General features: G+C 38.7%; 1 protein-coding gene across 3 annotated transcripts in view; it reads left to right on the top strand.

Moving 5' to 3' along the window:
* LOC136858560 (uncharacterized) overlaps nucleotides 1-18690 on the top strand; it is a 106306-nt gene extending 87616 nt beyond the window's left edge. For all 3 annotated transcript variants that reach the window (XM_067138183.2, XM_067138184.2, XM_067138188.2), the window contains one exon: nucleotides 13497-18690. In XM_067138183.2, the coding sequence (XP_066994284.2) occupies nucleotides 13497-15115 (1619 nt within the window). In that variant the 3' untranslated portion in view covers nucleotides 15116-18690. The remainder of the gene's footprint in view (nucleotides 1-13496) is intronic.
* The last annotated feature ends 5072 nt before the right edge of the window (nucleotides 18691-23762 follow it).

Here is a 23762-nt window from a genome sequence, read left to right as displayed (position 1 = left end):
CGTATACGGCAATCCTTCCGCTACTTAAGCATTTAAATAAACTCAGTGTAGTGTACCGGTAGTGTAGATACATTGTAGTATAGATACAGTACATTTAGATAGTGCCGTATCTTGCCTGCTATATTCGTGTGTTATCCTTCGTGTGTATTAGACCGTAATACTAATAATAATTTCTCTAAGCATTTAGCTTCGTTGGTAATCTTTGAGTACAGTAGTTCTTGCAAATTTCATTTCTGTTTGTGCTTAGTAGTAACACACAGTACCGGTATTGTAATTAGGATACGTCTGAAAGTAGTTTAAAAATTACTGTAGTGTACTGTACAGTAGTATACGAGTAACATCCTATTAGAATTTAGTGTGCTTATTTTATTATTGTAAAATATTTGTGTAGTACTGGTGTAGTAGAGGTATCCGTAGAAACTCGTACTAAAATACTGTTGAAATTAGGATAGGCTTAATTGCAGTTTGGAATTGTGTAGTTCTTGTGTATTACTTTCGATATTCAGTAATTAACAGCAGTTTTTATCCTGTTAGGGGTTGTAGGATAAAAAATAGAGCACGACTAAGTAGTATTGTAGTGTAGTCGTATACAAATTACCTTATTGTGTGATCTTTGAGTACTATCCCAGACAATATATCCCTCCGTTCATTTATTTTTTTGCAAATAAGTTATTTTATTTGTAATTTCATCCATAAAGAATGTCTAAGGAGCGCGAGTGTACGAACTATGGGTGTAGCGAGGCATTGAGGGGTATGCGGGAGGAGTTGGAAAGTTTGAGGGAGATAATTAGGATTCTCACAGAAGACAGGAAGGAAGATAGGACTCCCTCAAACAATGTACAGGTTACAGTAGGTGTACAAGAGGGAGGGGAAGGAAAGGGGGGAGTTGTAGAAGACAGGTGGTCTAATGTTCTAAGGGGAAGGAGATTGCAGGCTAAGGGCTCTATTCAGGATCAGAATTCAGGACAGGTGTCTGTGCGAAATCGGTACGAGTCACTCCAGGTAGAACAACAGAGGGAAGATGAGGGACAGGGAACTGTTGATGAGATGTGTGGAAGTAGGAGGAAGGGAAAAGGTAGGAAAGGGAAATGTAGAGTAGAGGATAGGAAAAAACAGGTGGAACAGGGTCATGGGAAGGAGAAAAGAGAGGAGGAAGTAGCTTCTGCAGCTATCAGGAATGACAGGGCTGACCAGGAGGGGAGGGGATAAAATGAGGTGGGTAGGGTTGAGGCTCTGGTCATGGGGGATTCCATCGTTAGACACGTGGGGAAAGTGTGTGGAGGAAAGGGAACCAGGGTAAAATGTTATCCAGGAATTAGGTTGAGGCAGATGTTGAGGAAAGTAGAAGAGAGGGAGGAGGGGAAGGAGAAGGTGGTAGTGTTTCACGTTGCTACCAACAACGTAAGGCAAGCTGATATAAGTAGCAACATAGTTGGAGATGTGTGGGATCTGGTAAATGCAGCACGGGTGAAGTTTAAGAAAGCGGACATTGTTATTAGTGGAATACTGTGTAGGAGGGATACTGACTGGAGGGTGATTGGGGATTTAAATGAGACTATGGAGTGGGTATGTGGGAAACTGGGAGTGAAATTTCTAGATCCTAATGGGTGGGTAGGAGATAGGGATCTGCGCTCAGATGGCCTTCATTTAAACCGCAGTGGTACGTATAAGTTAGGAAATTTGTTTGGAAGGGTAATAGGGAGGTACATTAAGGGAAACGGGATGGCCTAGGGAGCGGTGATAAGGGAACAGGGAACTGGAAATCAAGTAGGGATGACATAAAATTGTTAGTATTGAACTGTAGAAGTATTGTAAAGAAAGGAATAGAATTAAGTAATTTAATAGATATATATTTACCAGATATTGTAATAGGAGTTGAATCATGGCTGAGAAATGATATAATGGATGCAGAAATTTTCTCACGGCACTGGAGTGTGTATCGTAGAGATAGGATAGGAATGGTGGGAGGGGGAGTGTTCATTCTGGTGAAAGAAGAATTTGTAAGCTACAAAAAAGTTAAAGATGAGACACATGAAATTCTAGGTGTAAGGCTCATTTCTAAAGATAATAGGCAACTTGACATATTTGGAGTGTACAGATCGGGAAAGGGTAGCACTGACGGGGATTCGGAATTATTTGATAGGATAGTCAGCTTTGTGGGAAACGACATGGAAAGAAATGTGATTGTAGTGGGAGATCTGAATTTGCCAGATGTCAATTGGGAAGGAAATGCGAATAGCAGGAAGCATGACCAAAAAATGGCAAATAAGTTAATATGGGAAGGACAGCTGATTCAGAAAGTGATGGAACCAACCAGAGGGAAAAATATCCTGGACGTGGTGCTGATAAAACCAGATGAACTCTATAGGGAAATTGAAATAATAGATGGTATTAGTGATCATGAGGCTGTTTTTGTGGTAGTTAAAAATAAATGCGATAGAAAGGAAGGTCTTAAAAGTAGGACTATTAGGCAGTACCATATGGCTGATAAAGCAGGCATGAGGCAGTTTCTAAAAAGTAACTATGATCGGTGGAAAACGGTAAATAAAAATGTAAACAGACTCTGGGATGGGTTTAAAGAAATTGTTGAGGAATGCGAAAGCAGGTTTGTACCTTTAAGGGTGGTAAGGAATGGTAAAGACCTACCTTATTACACTGACTGACAGAGCAAATGCAACACCAAGAAGGAGTGGTCAGAACTTTATGCCAATTGCAGGGTAGACTGACGTCACTGAGGTATGCTCATGATGTGAAATCCGCTGTGCTGCGCACGTAGCGAACGATAAATGGGACACGGCGTTGGCGAATGGCCCACTTCGTACCGTGATTTCTCAGCCGACAGTCATTGTAGAACGTGTTGTCGTGTGCCACAGGACACGTGTATAGCTAAGAATGCCAGGCCGCCGTCAACGGAGGCATTTCCAGCAGACAGCAGACAGACGACTTTACGAGGGGTATGGTGATCGGGCTGAGAAGGGCAGGTTGGTCGCTTCGTCAAATCGCAGCCGATACCCATAGGGATGTGTCCACGGTGCAGCGCCTGTGGCGAAGATGGTTGGCGCAGGGACATGTGGCACGTGCGAGGGGTCCAGGCGCAGCCCGAGTGACGTCAGCACGCGAGGATCGGCGCATCCGCCGCCAAGCGGTGGCAGCCCCGCACGCCACGTCAACCGCCATTCTTCAGCATGTGCAAGACACCCTGGCTGTTCCAATATCGACCAGAACAATTTCCCGTCGATTGGTTGAAGGAGGCCTGCACTCCCGGCGTCCGCTCAGAAGATTACCATTGACTCCACAGCATAGACGTGCACGCCTGGCATGGTGCCGGGCTAGAGCGACTTGGATGAGGGAATGGCGGAACGTCGTGTTCTCCGATGAGTCACGCTTCTGTTCTGTCAGTGATAGTCACCGCAGACGAGTGTGGCGTCGGCGTGGAGAAAGGTCAAATCCGGCAGTAACTGTGGAGCGCCCTACCGCTAGACAACGCGGCATCATGGTTTGGGGCGCTATTGCTTATGATTCCACGTCACCTCTAGTGCGTATTCAAGGCACGTTAAATGCCCACCGCTACGTGCAGCATGTGCTGCGGCCGGTGGCACTCCCGTACCTTCAGGGGCTGCCCAATGCTCTGTTTCTCTGTTTCAGCAGGATAATGCCCGCCCACACACTGCTCGCATCTCCCAACAGGCTCTACGAGGTGTACAGATGCTTCCGTGGCCAGCGTACTCTCCGGATCTCTCACCAATCGAACACGTGTGGGATCTCATTGGACGCCGTTTGCAAACTCTGCCCCAGCCTCGTACGGACGACCAACTGTGGCAAATGGTTGACAGAGAATGGAGAACCATCCCTCAGGACACCATCCGCACTCTTATTGACCCTGTACCTCGACGTGTTTCTGCGTGCATCGCCGCTCGCGGTGGTCCTACATCCTACTGAGTCGATGCCGTGCGTATTGTGTAACCTGCATATCGGTTTGAAATAAACATCAATTATTCATCCGTGCCGTCTCTGTTTTTTCCCCAACTTTCATCCCTTTCGAACCACTCCTCTCTGGTGTTGCATTGTCACTGTCAGTCAGTGTATAATAGAGAAATAAAGAGACTAAGAAGGAGGTGCAGACTGGAAAGAAATAGAAATGGCTGTGGAAGTAAGGAGAAATTGAAGGAACTTACTAGAAAATTGAATTTAGCAAAGAAGGCAGCTAAGGATAACATGATGGCAAGCATAATTGGCAGTCATACAAATTTTAGTGAAAAATGGAAGTGTATGTATAGGTATTTTAAGGCAGAAACAGGTTCCAAGAAGGACATTCCAGGAATAATTAATGAACAAGGGGAGTGTGTATGTGAGGATCTTCAAAAGGCAGAAGTATTCAGTCAACAGTATGTAAAGATTGTTGGTTACAAGGATAATGTCGAGATAGAGGAAGAGACTAAGGCCAAAGAAGTAACAAAATTTACATATGATAACAATGACATTCACAATAAGATACAAAAGTTGAAAACTAGAAAAGCGGCTGGAATTGATCAGATTTCTGGGGATATACTAAAGACAATGGGTTGGGATATAGTACCATAACTGAAGTACTTATTTGATTATTGTTTGGCCGAAGGAGCTATACCAGATGAATGGAGAGTTGCTATAGTAGCCCCTGTGTATAAAGGAAAGGGTGATAGACATTAAGCTGAAAATTACAGGCCAGTAAGTTTGACATGCATTGTATGTAAGCTTTGGGAAGGCATTCTTTCTGATTATATTAGACATGTTTGTGAAATTAATAACTGGTTCGATAGAAGGCAATTCGGTTTTAGGAAAGGTTATTCCACTGAAGCTCAACTTGTAGGATTCCAGCAAGATATAGCAGATATTTTGGATTCTGGAGGTCAAATGGACTGTATCGCAATTGACATGTCTAAAGCATTTGATAGGGTGGATCATGGGAGACTACTGGCAAAAATGAGTGCAATTGGACTAGACAAAAGAGTGACTGAATGGGTTGCTATATTTCTAGAAAATAGATCTCAGAGAGTTAGAGTAGGTGAAGCTTTGTCTGACCCTGTAATAGTTGATAGGGGAGTTCCTCAGGGCAGTGTTATTGGACCTTTATGTTTTCTTATATATATAAATGATATGAGTCAAGGAGTGGAATCGGAGGTAAGGCTTTTTGCGGATGATGTTATTCTCTATAGAGTGATAAATAAGTTACAAGATTGTGAGCAACTGCAACGTGACCTCGAAAATATTGTGAGATGGACAGCAGGCAATGGTATGTTGATAAACTGGACTAAAAGTCAGGTTGTGAGTTTCACAAATAGGAAAAGTCCTCTCACTTTTAATTACTGCGTTGATGGGGTGAAAGTTCCTTTTGGGGATCATTGTAGGTATCTAGGTGTTAATATAAGGAAAGATCTTCACTGGGGTAATCACATAAATGGGATTGTAAATAAAGGGTACCGATCTCTGCACATGGTTATGAGGCTGTTTAGGGGTTGTAGTAAGGATGTAAAGGAGAGTGCATATAAGTCTCTGGTAAGACCCCAACTAGAGTATGGTTCCAGTGTATGGGACCCTCACCAGGGTTACCTGATTCAAGAACTGGAAAAAATCCAAAGAAAAGCAGCTCGATTTGTTCTGGGTGATTTCCGACAAAAGAGTAGCGTTACAAAAATGTTGCAATGTTTGGGTTGGGAAGAATTGAGAGAGAGAAGAAGAGCTGCTCGACTAAGTGGTATGTTTCGAGCTCTCAGCGGAGAGATGGCGTGGAATGACATTAGTAGACGAATAGGTTTGACTGGCGTCTATAAAAGTAGGAAAGATCACAATATGAAGATTAAGTTGGAATTCAAGAGGACAAACTGGGGCAAATATTCATTTATAGGAAGGGGAGTTAGGGATTGGAATAACTTACCAAGGGAGATGTTCAATAAATTTCCAATTTCTTTGAAATCATTTCGGAAAAGGCTAGGAAAGCAACAGATAGGGAATCTGCCACCTGGGCGACTGCCCTAAATGCAGATCAGTATTCATTCATTCATTCATTCATTCAAATGAACCACGAAGCTCCTTTGTCACTCCCCTTTATCATTTCTCTGAGCTTCTGGAACAAGTCATCCCCTACTACTATGTTCCCTCACTTCACTGATCTGTTAGTTTCCTATTGGTTACTTCAAGTGTGGTCCCACCCGTCTCATGGATGTACATGTGACTGGTGACCTTCCAGAGATTCTTTCTAGAAAGAATTATTGCACTATAGCATGCGTTCTTATTTTTACAGGGCACCTTGCTACGTGACCAACAACAGGTTTGTTTTTCCTGCTCCAACCTCTAAAAGCTTCTAACTATGAACTTCTAGTCTGTTTACTTGTTTCTCTGACCAATATTCTGATTGCACAAGTTTGCCTCATTCTCAGCTCACTGAAATGTTCCAAGTTGAGACTAGCTTTAAGAAATGCTTTTAATCATAATTGCAATTCTGCACTTATTCACTGCACTGGTATTCTATTACACTTACTCATTCACTTCCACTGTTTCTTGCTGTATTTTCCTTCTATATATTACACTTAAACTACTCATGAGTATTAGGGATTTCTGACTGGGAGGTCACGGATCGAATCTCGTTCGATGCGCTCGCTCCATAATTTCCCACGGAAGGACGTGTTGCGAATCGGTGCTCGCGACAAGTTGGACAGAAGAATACTTGTTGAAGATCAACACATAATACAACTAAATCGTCTCTTTCATGAGCAACAGCAATATTGTCATTCATTGTTGTATAAGCCTTTTCTGCTGTCTGCATTGTTGTTGGTCTCACTGGATTAAAAATGTCAAAATTATATGTAGCATATTGCCTCTGATAAAAAATATTAGAATGTGTCAAAGTTGGACAGAAGAATACTTGTTAAAGATCAACACATAATACAACTACATTGTCTGTCTTGAGGACTGATTCAAAATCTTCTCAACTTTAAAGGAGGGGGTAATGATATGATATAAACAAAGAGTGCTATATAAATAATCTCTCTGCTTTTATATTTGTGGAAATTATAATCCTTGGTGACGATGGTGACGTTCGTTTTCCAAAGTTATTTTGTTCCTTTCTTCATCCGATTCTGCTGTAATCAACTTCATGAACAGTTTGTCACATGAAGCACAGCTGTCCGACCTTGGAAGTCCAAAACATGTATTAAATTCTGAAGTGAAAATATCTCGGTACATATGCAACGAGACCCTAGAATTGGGGTGGACTTTCTGGAATAGTTTTTACATTGCAGCAACATTCAAGTCTGAACGAAGGCATTTTTTAGCATTGTCTTTCCTGCTATAGTGACTCTCTTGGAAGGGGAAACTGTTGATATGATCCACACACAGACTCTTTGTCTTCGGAACATGGTGCGGTCTGTTTTTATGGGAACCCCGGCCATCCTTGAAGTCTGTTTCCCCATTTTTAATTTTTTGCTGTAAGATCTGCACTCTTCTTTGTGTAATCTGAAACGTATCACAAAATGTTTTTGGGCAGACCTGAAGATGCTTCGCCTTCACTGGAATATAGTACCTGTACGAACACGATTTATGTGAAACAACCTCTTCAAGTTGACGACGTTTAGGTTCAGTTATGTCCATATTTGAGGCTAGAAGTTTAGACTGCCCATTGTAATTTAAAGCATAAAAATCACTGAATGTATCTTTCTTCATATCCACGTTAAGTTTCTTACAATTGCTGTGAAGACATGTACAAACATGGTCCTAAACAGAAAGAGAAGCACACAGTCACCTACTTTGTAAACATCCTGTACCTAAAATACCCCACTGATATATTGCCTGCTCACTCACATATATTATAATGTAAAACTTTGGTTTGCACAATACACATGAAATGCCACTTTGAAAGCAACATACCTAAACTTAACCTACAATATATGTGATATACATCGTTATTCTACGCACCTTACTTGGAGGACATTTTCCAGGTTTTACCGCACCTTTCCTTGTTTCATACTCTTTACCACTATTCCTTTGACATTTACGCAGATTATTCTGCCAATTGGTAACATTAATAGGCCGTTTTCTGCCCTTATTCTCTCGTAATAACTGAGAAACAGATGATAAACACAATTCTTCCTCCGCCATGTTGAATGGATGTACAGCGTTTTTCCACGGAGCTCATATTTCAAAGCTGGTTACCATGGATGCAAACTGCAGTAGCAACTCATTTATTCCTTTATCTTGTGAGGCATTGTATATCCAACGTTATTCAACCTAAAACTCACTTTCATTGAAATAGGATTATCCAACATTTTCTGGGGACCCCTTCAATTACTGAACAGAAATGAGTTTCCTTCATGTTTAACACCCAAATTCTTTGAAAGGTGAAGAATGAGAAAATTTTAAGATAGTTATTGTAATTATCATGCTACAACTATGAAATCATATAGCCCTGGTATAGAAAATAATGTGATGGATACTTTTTCTCACCAGTGTTCTGCCATGAATGACATGTCTTTAAACAAGTTAACTGAAATTTATCAGTCCTTATGTCATCCTGAAGAAGCTTTTTTACCACTGGCTAAGAAGCCTCTCTGGAGGAAGCCAGACAAATTATATCTTCATGCCATGTCTGCACTGAGGTCAAATCACGCTTTTTTGAACACCAAGGGAAGCTTATTAAGGCAACTCAACCATTTGAGCCTCTCAGTTTAGAGTTCAAAGGACCTCTTCTAATCTTCTAATTATTATTGATGAATTTTCCCGGTTTCAGTTTGCCTTCCCTGGTTCTGATTTCTCTTCATCTAGGGTCGTATCAAAACTGAAAGAACCCATCGCCAAGTTTGGCACCCTTGCATTTATATTCATTCAAACCATGGAACATCCTTCATTGCTGAAGAATTAAAGCAATTTTTGAATTTGTCTGGCATTGTTTCAAGTCAAACTACTCCATATAACCCCCAAGGGATTAGCCAAGCAGAAAGGTATGTTAGTATTGTATGGAAGACAGTTCAGTTAGCAATGAAAAGTCATGGAATTATGGTAATCTTAGTCAATGGGAGACAGTTTCATCTGATGCTTTAAGCTCAGTACAATTACTTTTATGTACTTAACAAATGCAACCCTGCATGAACGAATGTTCAAGCATGTACAAAGATCAAGCGATGGTTCTTCTATACATACTTGGCTAATGAAACCCGGAGTAGTTCTGTTAAGGAGACACATTCGCCAATCTAAATATGAACCCCTCATAGATGAAGTTACCCTACTGGAGGGGAATTCTGAGTATGCCCACGTCAGGTTGCCAGATGGAAGAGAAACAACAGTTATTACTAGACATCTTGCCCTAGCTGGTCGGCTACTTTAAAACTCTGTTGAGACAGGTGAAGGTGTGAATCTGTCTCCTGCTTCTGATGAAACTCCTGCGTTGCCACAACTCATCAAAGAATTTCCATCCTCTACACCATCTACCCTTCACCATAGTGAACAGTCTCACTCTAGTGAGCAGTCTCATTGTCTGTCGTGATGACTGATTCAAAATCTTCTCAACTTTAAAGGAGGGGGGAATGATACGATATAAACAAAGAGTGCTATATAAATAATCTCTCTGCCTTTATCTTTGTGGAAATTATAATCTTTGGTAACTATTATTCTTTCCTGGATGCTCTACCGCACCATATCAGTTTATGGTACATTTACTTTTCTGATGTCTTCACGTTCCTAGCGAACTCTAGTATCTATCAACTATTACTCTTTCCCATCATGTGTCGTTACCACTATATAATCCTTCTCTATTCCGACAGATGGCGTCTTATACGATAGAATAGGTCAAAGCATTTCTTTCTGCCCCGTCTTGTGGGATTATCTTTCTGATGGATTTTTTTTGAGATCTTTTCGACTTGAGAAGATGGAGGGATTCGATTTTCATGTCGCCTTTATGGCTTATAAAAGATATTTTAAGAAATTCAAGATGTCTTTGGACACATCTCAACCTTTTGAGTATGCTGTTTGCTTATATTATCGAGGTATTTATTTTTCTTTAATCTTCTTTTAGTTGGGTTATAAAGGCTTCCCTCATTACGTGTTTTTTTCTGATTTATTCGTGTGTTAACCTTGATTTCTTTTACTGATTCACTATGTTTATTTTGAGAATAGAAGGTAACACGGATTCATGTGTATGTATGAGATTGTCTGCTGTGTGCGACCGAGACCTTTTACCCATGTCGCTTTGCTAACATTCCGCTTGAGCTCATGTATTATTTTATCGCGTGTTCTGTATAATTCATATCCATTTCATTGATCTGGTATGAATTCAAGCTAACTATGCGATTTGCCTGCTTCTGTGTGTTTTGGTATTGAAGACACTCTGTCTCTTTTGATGGACCACTTTCTGTTTCATATTGTCTGAGCTCGAGAGCGGTTGTTTATTTATTATGTGCTGTACGTTGACACTCTTATATGTTCCTTTATTTGCGACAACCTAACCTCTTGGTCTCTGTGTGAGCGTGGGTGGTTCTGACTTTTGATTCGTGCTACCTTTTGTGCTTAATTTACCTGTTTATTGATCGTTTCATATCGCCGTCATTGGCTTTCCTTACTTATTTTGTAGTTTAATATGTTTTATTCCTTGAGGGTTGCCTTTCCATATTTTCTTGTTGTGTTGCGTGAAACTATGGTAACCGCCCCTTTTGCTTTTCTCTCTGGTTGAATTTTAAGAGCTCGGTGCACCCTTCCCTCTTCTCTATTTATGCTCTTTTTACTTAATGTTATTGTATTCTTGGGGGATGTAATTATTATTGTTGAGAGTCTTGATGCCTTGACGGTAGAATCGAATGAGAGTACGTTATTATGTGAGGCTATTACTCTCTAATCTTATGATTGTCTTGACCTGACGTGCTATAAAGAAATGTTTTGTACCGTCTAAACTCATATGCTTCAGCTAATTGGTATTGATGCCATATCTTTATGCTAATCTTTTCTTCACGTCCTTTACGAAGGTAAGCGTTTGCGAAGGTATTATTATCATTGTGTCTGGTGTATTTTAATCACGGGCCACATATTATTAATATTGCCCATTTGATTTTCGGCCCCCGTTTTACTTATGCTATTTTCTTTTGATTTGATTTTCATAATAAATTTAAGTTCTTACCCTTGTCACTGTTATGTTTTATTTTCTTTGCATCTCTTATATGTTTCTTTTACCCATAAGAGGCCCGAGTCCAGTTCCTGGCAGTTTTCTTTTTGCTAGTTTTGACCAAATCCACTCTTCATCGTATCCTTAGTGTCAGTTCAATGCTCATAGACTATTGTTGTTGAAATACCATGCTTTGTTTATATTAAATAAAACCATAGATATGGTATATATTTTATGTATTAATTTACAACAAAGCTTCTGTATAACACTGGTATTAAAATCGGTTTCCTTCCTATTCACTTCATATCTGATCTTGTCCGTTTCTTTTGATTCATAGTTCTGGTGAATCTAATTTTTGTTGCGTGAATTCTGCTGAAGTCTTTGCTTAGAATAGTACATGTCTCTAAACCGTACATGATACTTGGTACAAAATATGTGTGATAGGCCTACATACTTATTTTGGCTTTTTGGGGTATTATCTGTCCCAAAGTAGGTTGCTGACTTTATTGTAAAATATGCTTTTTGGGTCCTGTTGAATATTTCCTGCTTGAGATTTTTCTTCTGAGGTACTTGTAATGGGAAGCTGATTTTAATTCAGATCCCTGCATATAAATTTTTGAATTTGTTCCTGTTCTGTTTATTACTTCTACTATGAATTATGGAGGCATTTTATTTTCATTAACACTAAAAACTTGGGTACTGTACTTGGAATTAATCAGTCTCTGTGCTCTAATTTCACTTTGCAATGCTTATAAAATGTAGTAGAGCCAGAACTTTCTGTTATCAATTAATTCTTGAACATTGCACCATATAATGGTTGCCTGCTGGTTTTCCTTTGCTTCTTGGAACTTTAAATACACCATCTGCTTATTACAAAAAGTAGGAGTGGGACATCTATTTCATGTGTATAATAATTGATTTGCATCAGGCAGTCAATTTTACTAGTTGTTTTATGTTAATTAATAATAATAATCGTTTGGCCTCAGCTACCGTTTGCAGACATTTTGATTTGACGCCATCTGGCTGTCTGCTCGTCAGTTTCGATGTTCCGTTTTACTCTAGGTCCGCTAGATGGCAGACAGAGTAAACCGGATCTCTCTTGGGCGTCTATGGCTGAGATTTAATTAATTTTGTCAGGTAAATACCAAATGTATCACCAGAGATCTTTTACATGCCAACATCGTATGACATAGAGTTCCTCTAAAGCATTACTTTGTCAATTTTATACATTTTTCATCTAAACAGTGTTATGTGGCTGAAGATGTTGATTATATACGAAACATGTACCACTTTTGACCATTAAAAATTGCCTTAAGCAATCATTGTATCGACTAGGTGGAAAATAAATACTTAATTGTGACATAGAGTGTCGAATGAACTTTTTTCCACCCTTCAAAAATCCGACTACCTCTGCCGGGTTTGAACCCGCTATCTTGGGATCCGGAGGCCGACACTCTACCACGGATCCACAGAGGCAGCTGTTGTTTTATGTTGAACCATATTGAATACATCGACCATCTCTCATTTTCTTTGAACTCTGATGGTGCTAACTGTATAAGGACTAGGGGAACATGCATGGCCCTCCCCTTCCTTTAACTAGTGCTCTCATTCTTCAAAGGGTTGGACCTCTTCATTTTTCTCAAATATCAGTTAAGAGGAGACAAAGTGAGTTGGCTGTTGAGCATAAGTTGTGCAGGTCTAAGATGGGAGATTTGGGAGATGGTGGTTTCAAACCCCATCGTCAGCAACCCAAATGATGGTTTTCTGTTGTTTCCCATTTTTTGCATCAGTCAAATTCCAGGGCTGCTACCTTCCCAACTCCAGCCCTTTCTTATCCCATTGAGCCAAGGAGCCAAACTAGCATGTTATTAATACAGGTACCGTAGAAAATATACAAAATATAGAAATTGCAAATCACAAGTCATTCTTAAATCTCTGACATACTGGGTCAGGGATTTTAACTGCATATGGTTAATTCCTCTGGCTTGGGGACTGGGTGCTTACGCTCATTTTAAGAAACTTCTCTTCATGTTCATACAACACGTTACAATACCAACCACCACAAAAACACACAATAGTGAGTACATCTCTTTTTGTAGAGTTAGCATTGGGAAGGACATCCACCTTTAAAACTGAGCCAAATCCAAATCTAGTGCTGACCCCAATACATTCAAGAAGAGCCATGAAGAAGAATGTTGAAGGATATATTTTTTTCTGAAGAACAAATTTTGTTGATTTTATAAACTTACTGGTTTATATACTTGTGAGCAAGGCTATTGTACTAATTAACAGTGAAATTGGTTTTATGTATTTGAAAATTGAGATAACTTTCCACATATAATTATTTCTTTAACATAGTTTATTTTCATCTTTACAGGAAAATCTCGTGGCATTGATCCTGGAATTTTACTGCAATTAAACAAAGTCATCTCTCTGCTCAATCCTCGCTATGCACTTAGTGTTGATAATTTCCTTTCATCGCAACCGCCCCCAGTCCCAGACACCTGTGGAGAGGATTTTAAGGGAACCAGATATGGCTATCCATTCTTTGAGAAGGGTTTTGAGGTATCACCTTCCTGTAAGATGGACAAGAAACCATCACTGAACAAACTACTCACTGTCTTGATATTTAACAGGAGAGTAGAAGTGGAGACTTTGGGAAACATCTTAAATGGGATTAAGACCTACAACACTGATCTTCCTGTGTTCTTAGCAACAAACAGTACTAAACAATCTATTTGGGATACAATTGAAAATTTCAGTAATATCCATTTGTTTGATATTACTCAAGAAGAACTTAATCATCCAGGAATAGTATGGAACCGGTTAATAAAAGAGATCAGAACCCCATATACCCTCATAGCTGCTGATATATTTTACTTCAACTCTTTCGCTCGGCTCGAGAGACAAATATTTGTTATTTCAAATACAACTGTTGTGGGAGTTGCAGGAGGTGCTTTTAGAAATGAAAGTGGCCACTGGAAAGTTGGTTGCCATGTTTCTCGAATAAAAAACTTTGTTTTGAAGTACACTGAAGGTTATCAGCATTCTGCCATGGATTGTATGTTCTGTGATTATTTGGAGGGGCCTTTTATAGCAAAAACAAGTGTTTTAAAAAATTTCCCGTTAAATGAACAGTTACCCCACAATGTTTTATTTAAAGATTGGTTTTTACGTGTAAAGCAATCACATATTTTAGTAATGAATTGTCCAGATGTAATGTATTTTAAAAGGGGACCAGTAGAAGAAATTTCTACTCCCGAAAGTAAACTGTCTTGGTTAGAATTGGCTAGGGAGTGGCAAATTGTAGAGATATCTTACCCTCCAAAAATAACATTTTCATTTACCTGCAAGGAGCTTAAAATTAAGTGTAATGAAGCTAGTGTATGGGTGAAAACCAAGATTTTACCTTCTTGTTGTTTTGAGCAGATTCAAGGAGCAGTTAAATATCTGGATACTTTTGCTAAGGAGCATAAGATTGACTATGAACTTGAAGCTGGAAGTCTCCTGGGTGCTGTAAAACTTAGGCATTATTTGCCTTGGGATGTAGATGGGGATATTACAGTTTTAATTAAAGATTTAAAACTATTTAATGACAGTCAAATGCTATTTGCCAACCAAGGTTATAAATTATCCAATTTTGAGAAGCACCGCTACTTCAAACTGAACACACCAGATTTTTACTTTGAAATGTGGGGTGAAAAAAATCTTAGTACTTCCTTCCTTCCATCAAGTATGCAAGACAAGCCTACACTAGTGAAATTTACAGGAGTTTGGGTTCGTGGTGAATGGAATCCAGGTTTGTTTGCTAGAAATCGGTATGGACCCAATTATCTTAAACATGTTCAGCACTGGTCTCAAATAGGTTCTGTGAATAGCTGGGTGATTTATAAAGCAGGTTCCTGGAAATCATGTCCAAATAATCACCATGCCTGTCTGGACCAGTATCCAACAGATGGCAGTATAGGCCTTTTACCTGAAGACTTGCATCTGTAGATATTCCTGTCATATTTCCCATAGCCTTATATTTTGCCTGGGATTTCATAGCATTTGTAGTCTTTTTTAAAAACTATATTGAAATATTTTCATGCAGTGTAGACTACTCAGGAATCATTTGATAACATAACTTTTGAGAAGGGTATAATGGAATAAGATTTGAATGTACAGTATGTCATTTTGCTAAACCCTTCCTTTCTTGCATTTGAGAAATAATTTTTCACTTGCAGTAGTCTGTCTCCACACTATCAGTGACATGCACATGGAAGTTTTTGAAATAAGAAGTTACTACTTCCTCTTCTCGGCCCCTGGCAAGTTTGTATACTCCCGAGCATTTTTAGGAGGAGGGGGAATTTATGACAACTCTACTTTCATGATATGAAATTTCATTGTGCCAACTAGGCCTACCTGTAAAAATGAACTTTCATCTTCCTTCTTTTGACCAATATTATAACTTACGTTAGACATTTGGAGATCCGGATATCTAAAAACACAACACAAAGAATTAATTGCAGTAAAGGGAGAGAAAAGTAACAAAAAGAATATGTGTGATGATGTGTGACCTCCAAAGTAAGGTGAGCAGTGTAGGGTTAATCATCTTCCATCCTCTTCTAGGAGCTGCTTTATCATGAGCCTCAACAGTTCGTCAATGCTATAGTTTTTCTCGCTGCTGGTCCCATGCATATTATCGCTGCTACGCGACGATTATTATCTCTCTCTGGCATTATTGTCAGCCGCCTTTAGTTGGCTGTCATTGCTACAGTAATTGCACAAACGTTTAGGAAGCTACCTAGCCAAGGTGGTTGGAATCTGCCTGGTTCATTCTGAATGACATAGCTTTGATCTCCTCTCAGGAAGATGAAGACCTCCATATCTGGAAAGGCACATGTCCCCAGTTGCTGAGGTTCGATTAGTGGATGCCTTTACATTCTACTTCTCCAAATGTTTAAATGGCCTGTATGGAGATGCCTTTGCTTTGGTTGTGTAAAGTTTAGTTTGCTACGTCACAGTAAAATAAATTAGTTGATATAGAAAGCTTTCATTGGCACATGTCAGTTGCCAGGTAACAGTTTTCTGAATTTTTCTGTCCTTTGTCTATGATCACATCATCTACTGTCATGTAAAATTGCAACCTTGCTTGCTTTCCATTCTTCTCAGTGTAGAATATATCTTATCAGTTTGTTCCAGTACTGGCTGCCTTGATACAAAATCCATGGAACCAAAAACTGTGTACACCAGACTTCCTTCAATTACTACAAAACTGTAAAAGCTAGTAAAAATATTATAGCTGACTTAAAAAGGGGAAGCTATAAATAATCTAACCATTTTATGAAGTTCACAACTATTTTACTATTTTCACATACTTAATCACGTTTCCTCACAAATATTATTACAGATATCCATATATGTGACATAGACAAAACAAACGGCACCTAGTAGTATGTGCTATCAGATCAAGGTCTCAAGTCTGACTAATTTTACTGCATGGTCTGAACTCCAATTTTACCACAAAATGGTAGATGTGCACACCATTCACTATTGCGCCAATCTACTTCATAAAAATTTCTGAAATGTTTCAGTATCTTAATTTAAAAAAGATTCAAGGCCACTGAAAATGGAAACTTGAATAAAGAATGAATCAAAAGGAATTGAACAAGCCCAAAATATACAAACGTGAGTGAAAAAGAGCCTACAAACAAGTTAAAGGTGAGGCAGCTGCATGCTGTAATCTAGTATGTCTACTACTCCCATCTAGTATATGGAGCTAGATATGCCTGAAGACACTCAAAAAAAGTGAAATTGATTGAAGTTAAGAAATATTTGCAATAGAAAAGTCCAGGCAAACAAAAAACAAAAACTTGATTCTGCACATTCACTTATTTTTAACATCTACCCAACTTTCACATGATGTTCTTTGCCTAAAAGACCTGCAACCATGGCTCCAACAAAGCCCATACCCACTTTTTTAAATTATAGGAACGAGCGATCCATCCTGGCTTCGCACAGCAGCAATTTTGAACGTATAGTGATATGCATTATAAGCCTTATAGACAACATTAGTTGTAGTTTTCCTCCTGATATGTATGTAGCTCACTGCAACAGTTTTTCAAGGCTTTACCGACTCTTCCTGTTAGCCCACTCCTTTCTTTCCATGCAATATTTAAACCATTCCTGTGCCTTCTCTAAAACGATGATAACTTCTAAAACATTCCTAACCGGGCGAGTTGGCCGTGCGCGTAGAAGCGTGCGGCTGTGAGCTTGCGTCCGGGAGATAGTAGGTTCGAATCCCACTATCGGCAGCCCTGAAAATGGTTTTCCGTGGTTTCCCATTTTCACACCAGGCAAATGCTGGGGCTGTACCTTAATTAAGGCCACGGCCGCTTCCTTCCAACTCCTAGGCCTTTCCTATCCCATCGTCGCCATAAGACCTATCTGTGTCGGTGCGACGTAAAGCCCCTAGCAAAAAAAAAAAAAAACCAACATTCCTACAAATTTAATGAGATTATTGAGATGAATAAACAGTTTATTTTGATAAGGATTACATGACATCTCAAAATATGGTTTCTAAATTTGATCTTTTTACTGCAAATTATAATATAAAATTGCTCAATGCAAGTTAATGGTTTACAGATAGGTATATATATTGTCATTAACTTTGTTGAAGAGTTTGTTTATGGTAAACAAATATACAAATCTTTCTCACATACTTGGGGTCTATCATTGACAGTTTAGACAGTGTAAGCCAAGAAAGAGCTTGTATGGCTGCTTTTTTTTTTTTTTCCTTTTCTTTCTTCACTAAAGTTACCACTTTTTTTTTTTTATCATAGTTGAATGCTTTTTATATACATACCTAAATCTTCCTAATAACTCTGTACAATGGTGAAAACTGCATCAAAATTCATTCAGTGGTTCTTGAGATTAGCTTGCACAAACACAGGCAGACACCTAACAGGGACTGAGAGTTGTACTGATATGTGGTTCTCCGCACAAATATGTGATTCGTGGAAGAAAAGGGAAATTGGAATTTGAAAAGAAAAATAATTTAGGAAGTTAAATAAGAGTACATATCCTGTCCAAGAACTGAAGGTTGTAGTGATTACTATACATATTTGACAGCCAGTGAAAATCATTGCATCTAGTACAGTAACCATATATTGTATGAATTATCGAACAGTGGCCACTTTCAGAAATATGGAATCGTCTAATACTCTCATGATTGTATGTTTAAAAGAAAAACAAGTAAACCTGTCCCTCCATTCTTTTGGTTACCAAGATCGAATAGAATTTTTTACCTATAGAATTGGAGAACTCGATTGTATGCTGCAATTGAAGTGATAACAAATAAATTCATTAGTTCTGTAGATATGTATACTAATTATGTTATCTAGATGATATTTTGATATTGTTGATCTTTAAAAAGACTTTGTACAAAGTTTCTAAATATACAATGATCATATCATTTGTATACTTAATATAAATTTCTTGTAACAGCAGGCTGTCATTTGTTTAGAATTTGGTGTACTGTATTCGTTTATTAGTTGAACGTAGGAAATATTATTTTAATTGTTACCTGTTCTTGTTTACCATGTGTTATTGTTGATTTTGATGTTAACATAGTAATTTTGTTTCAAGTTTAATACTAACGATTGATTGTGAAAATAGTTTAATGCAGCCGATGGCCATGGGATAGTTATATACATAAATACATGGAATAAATGTTCACTTAGAATACAACATACTCTGTGTTAGTCACTACAAAATTTGGTCAAGGATACCACTCTTTTTCCACATTCCTGGAGGTGATAGCGATCACAACGGTTCTTGAACAGCCGACACATACAATCCTCCTGCGGATCATGATGTTTCTTATTCACATATTCTGTGATGGAAGCCATGTACCGCAAATCGTGTCATGACACGTCGTAGCTCATAATTTGATTGTTTCCAATCTTGAGTCGTCATGGCATCCGTGGTATAAAACGTGCTCCATATTTCCTTTCTCTTTGACTCAAGTTCTTCTGTAGAATGTAGTAGCATCCACTCTTGCAGGTCCTCTTACTAGTTTGTATACCAATCATGAGGGAGTAAATTTTGATAGGCTTAGAACTTTCTTTAGATAAACAGCTTTCCATCTTCTCTAAATATCTTAAGTTACTCTTGGTAAGATGGTCCTATATTAGATGTAGTCTGTAACTCACTATTGGTGAAATCTTCACTTTAAAGAGCTTCATCGCTGTATCCACTGAGAGACTCTGCAGATGATTGATTTCATTCATGGCTATTATCGCTGAAGCGACCTTGTCTTTTATACGTAGCGTGAAAGTGGTATCCGTGACTGTAGAGTCATTCCAGGTACTTAAAGGAGGTGGGCGTCGATAATCTTTCACTCTTATAATAAATTGTGCCTTTCAATGCAATTTTCCCTCCTTGTCTGAATGTCAAGGCTACTGTTTTACTTGCATTTTACTTGCTGTTAATCGTTTCTGCCTGCCCTTTCCACTAATCTATCAAAAGCTGTTTGTAGATCTTCACTGAACGAAAACTCAATTGCCATATCATCCGCATACACATAAAGTTTTACGTTCTCCGCACATACTCTCCTGATTGCGCCCATGTTTGCTATATTAAACAGGATTGGGCCCAACGGATCCCTCTGAAGCAGTCCTGTTGTTTGTTCTATCGGAAAGGGCGTTGTTAAGTTGTCGTCAATATGTAAGTAGTTCACTGCAAGTAGGCTATATTTCATATTAGAACAAATAGGGCATTATCACTTCCAAGAAGCGGCTCAAGTTTTTCTATCAGTAATGTTCTGTTGACCGAGTCAAAGGCTTTTGAGAAGTTGATAAAAGCAACATGTAGTTTCTGCTTCTCTCTCCCAGTTGTTTCTAGTATGTATGTCAGTTTGTAAGCACTGAACAGCGTGTAGAGTAGATCTGCCCCTTCAAAACCCAAATTGCTCTTCCGGTATCACATGGTCCGCAAGTTCTGTTAGTCTGATTGTTAAAATAGGCAATGTTGATTTGACAAGAATTGACGAGGAACACAAGCAATGAAAAGAGGCTTGCATAGAGTGACCAACCATCCTTGTTTACCTGGAATAGGCCCAATTTTAGAAGTAATGTCCTGTGTCCCTGTTAATCTTTTCCTGGGACATCAAAGTCCCAATTTTAGATCTCAAATGTTTATCGTCAGCAGTGGAATAGATGGAGGGGAAACAAGGTACACAGTGTCTATCCAAATTTTTAAAAAAATGCTATTCTGGGCATCCACCTAAGAAGATCTTTTGCCCCTATCTAAATTATAAACAAATAATATCTTAAATATTATTTACTCTTGTAATTTGAATAACATGAAAAATTAGCAACATTTTATTTCAAATTACAGCATCTTCAGTCCAGATTTTTGAAATATGTTTTTTATTCTTCTGAAGAAATTAAAACAAATATGTTTTTATAAAGATTTATGAAGGCTATGGTTAAGCCGATGGTCAGTACTCCATAGTGCACGGAAACCACTGTACTTACGCAGGTCTTTGGCAAGGAAATAGATACCTTGTGCCATATCTTTCCTGTCCTCTCACTAAAGGAGACCAGCTCTTGCATCTCGCTTATCACTAGATTTGGTAGAAAATCCCTGCCATAAAATCATCAGATTGTATGCAGAGTCTTAGTTTTCTTTTGTGAATTATTATATCACACTAATTAAATGTTAACAGCAGTTTTTCATGTGATTGGTGTTTAAGTGTGTAAAGTAACTTTGTTTCAAGTTAATATCCCATGGCGCAACAGCCCCGAAGGTCTTTGGCCTACCAAGCAACCACTGCTCAGCCTGAAAGCCTGCAGATTACGAGGTGTCGTGTGGTCAGCATGACAAATCCTCTTGGCTGTTATTCTTGGCTTTCTAGACTGGTTCAAGTTTAGTACTCAACACAAAATTAATATTAAATTACCTAAATACCATAAGCTAATTAATAGTGCTAAAATATATTAAACATTAGGTAGTTTTGAACTACCTTGCCATCTGCGGCCCTTGTTAAGTGAAATCTGCCCCAGTTTGTGACTCCTCCTCACTATCTTCTTCCACCTGCTCTTGTGCTGCTGACATTGATGGATTTTGATTAGGCGTATAGCATTCCAGCGTTCCTATGTTTTGCACTACATCTTCCAGAAATTCTTAAGAGAGACATTTTCCTTCCCTTTTCAGTCCAAATTTGAAACACAAAATTTAATGTAATATGTTGACTTTCACTGTGTTCCTTTCCTTCAATTTCGTAGTGTTTACAAAACTGGAAACACGCTCCACATCTGTGTTAAAATGAGGTAGCGATAATGCACATAATTTGTTAGGAAGGAAGCCATACTTTCCAGTGTCAACTTAGTCAAATGTAACATAAAAACTTTCCAGTCTGTCAAACACACAGCAATTTCAATATATAATTTTTACACTATAAATGTACCTGTTAAAATAATACACACTATTATACAAGAAATGACATGTTCCTTTCTACAAGAACATCCTAAGATTCTATCAAATCACTTAAAATATACAGATATCTGTACACTATTGTTTATGTTGTGAAAACTTGTCAATAATAGAGAGTTAGGTGATAATATGAACAAGTATTGACAAATAATGATTTACAAGTATCAACATAATGAAAATACTTCTGTACATATCTAGACTGCCGATGCTATGTCTGTTGTCTCCAAACACTATTTCAGGACTGTGGTCATGGAGAGACAATGGAAAGTTTTGGGCATAGCATACTGTTCACAGAGAGGGGAGGGGAAGCAGAGGAAGAGCAAATGGAATGTTGTTGATCCTTTCTGTTGGATGTTATAATCTAGCATACTGTACCCTGGAGAGGGGTGGGGGGAGTAGGGGCAGAGTGAGTGGAGTATTGTGGAACCTTCCTTCATCACGGGAGAGGGGGAGAGAAAATAATTAACTTTCTTCATGTTATATAATATATTTTATGTAATGTGGATGAATGCAAGTTAATGATTTTAGGATAAATAAAGTATGGGATTGAGAGTATCTATAGGTGTTATTTTATGAAAAACCATACTCTAAAGGCTGTTAAGCACTGATTTAAAGAGTAAGTGTTGTCCATATGTTATGTAAGTAGACTAAAGAGGGGGATGTTTAAAATGTGTTTGGTCATTTAGGCTAACGTAACCAACCTAAATTCATTCATCTGTATTACATAAAATACATTATAAAATGAAGAAAGACCGGGCAAGTTGACCATGCGATCAGAGGCGCACGGCTGTGAGCTTGCATTTGGGTGACAGTGGGTTCGAATCCCACTGTCGGCAGCCCTGAAGATGGTTTTCCGTGGTTTCCAATTTTCTCGCCAGGCAAATGCTGGGGCTGTACCTTAATTAAGGCCATGGCCGCTTCCTTCCAACTCCTAGGCCTTTCCTATCCCATCATCGCTATAAGAGTTATCTGTGTCGGCACGACGCAAAGCCACTAGCAAAAAAAAAAAAAAATAAAACAAAAACACCCATGAAGAAAGTTAATTACTTTATCTTCCCTCTCCCCTCTCCGGTGATGAAGGAAGGTTCTACAATGCTCCACACGCTCTGCCTCTACTCCCCCCTCCCCTCTCCACGGTACAGTATGCTAGATTATAACAACTAATAGGAAGGATCCACCACGTTCCACTCGCTCCTCCCCCGCTTCCCCTCCCTTCTCCCTCCAAAACATTCCATTGCCTCCTCATGACCACAGTCCTGAAATAGTGTTTGGAGATAACAGACTTAGCATCGGTAGTCTAATAAGTACAGAAGTTTATTCATTATATTAATACTTGTAAACCATTATTTGTCAATACTTGTTCATACTACCACTTAACTCTCTATTATTGACAAGTTTATGCAACGTAAACAATACTACATGAAAGTGAATTAAACTTGACCATTATTCTGTAGTCTTAATTAGCACTGTAGTCCCTTGTGTTTCTAGTCTTGTACAGTGAAGTCATTGACTATAGATTAGTAGTTACTATATTATTGTATCGATGCTAGTTGTTTAACTTCTCTCCATCTGTTCTGTTCACAGTAAGCTCTGTGAAATTTTCAGAATGGCTTTAGATTGTCTATGGCACCCGAGGGAGAAAATGTCACACCTCAAAGTTTTGGAAAATGGAGACTTGAAGAAGGGATTTATATTAGGTTTTCGTTGTAAAGGTATGAACAAGTGACAAATCAAGGTACGCATAATAGGATGGTAGGAACATGGAAAGGAACACATAATGGGATAAACACAATGACCGGTCATTATCGAAAGAAGGAGACGATGATAATCTTCACATCTTCATACACTGTCATCTCCAAATAAATTGTCTCTTCAGTTCTGGGTTTTCTGCATCCATTTCCTCCCAGCCGTTTTCAATCTAGTTTCTGTTTCCTAGCTTCATCAAGAGGGTGGGCATCAACACTCATTAGGAGGCCATCTTGACAGGTTTTCAGTCTTGATGAAGTGTAAGGTGATAACAAAGCCAGATAAAGACAGGGCGAGAGAAAAAGGTAAAGATGATGTGTAGAGATTGTCCTTATCCTGTTGTGTTTTCATGTTTGTTCTGGTCTCCTCTTTCTGTTGTTTCCTTATCCCACATTACAACGAAATTGAAATAATAAAT

Source organism: Anabrus simplex, chromosome 1, assembly GCF_040414725.1.
Source record: "Anabrus simplex isolate iqAnaSimp1 chromosome 1, ASM4041472v1, whole genome shotgun sequence".
NCBI lineage: Eukaryota > Metazoa > Arthropoda > Insecta > Orthoptera > Tettigoniidae > Anabrus > Anabrus simplex.
The sequence above is the reverse complement of the archived record's forward strand: the minus strand, read 5'-3'. Positions and strand labels throughout refer to the sequence as shown.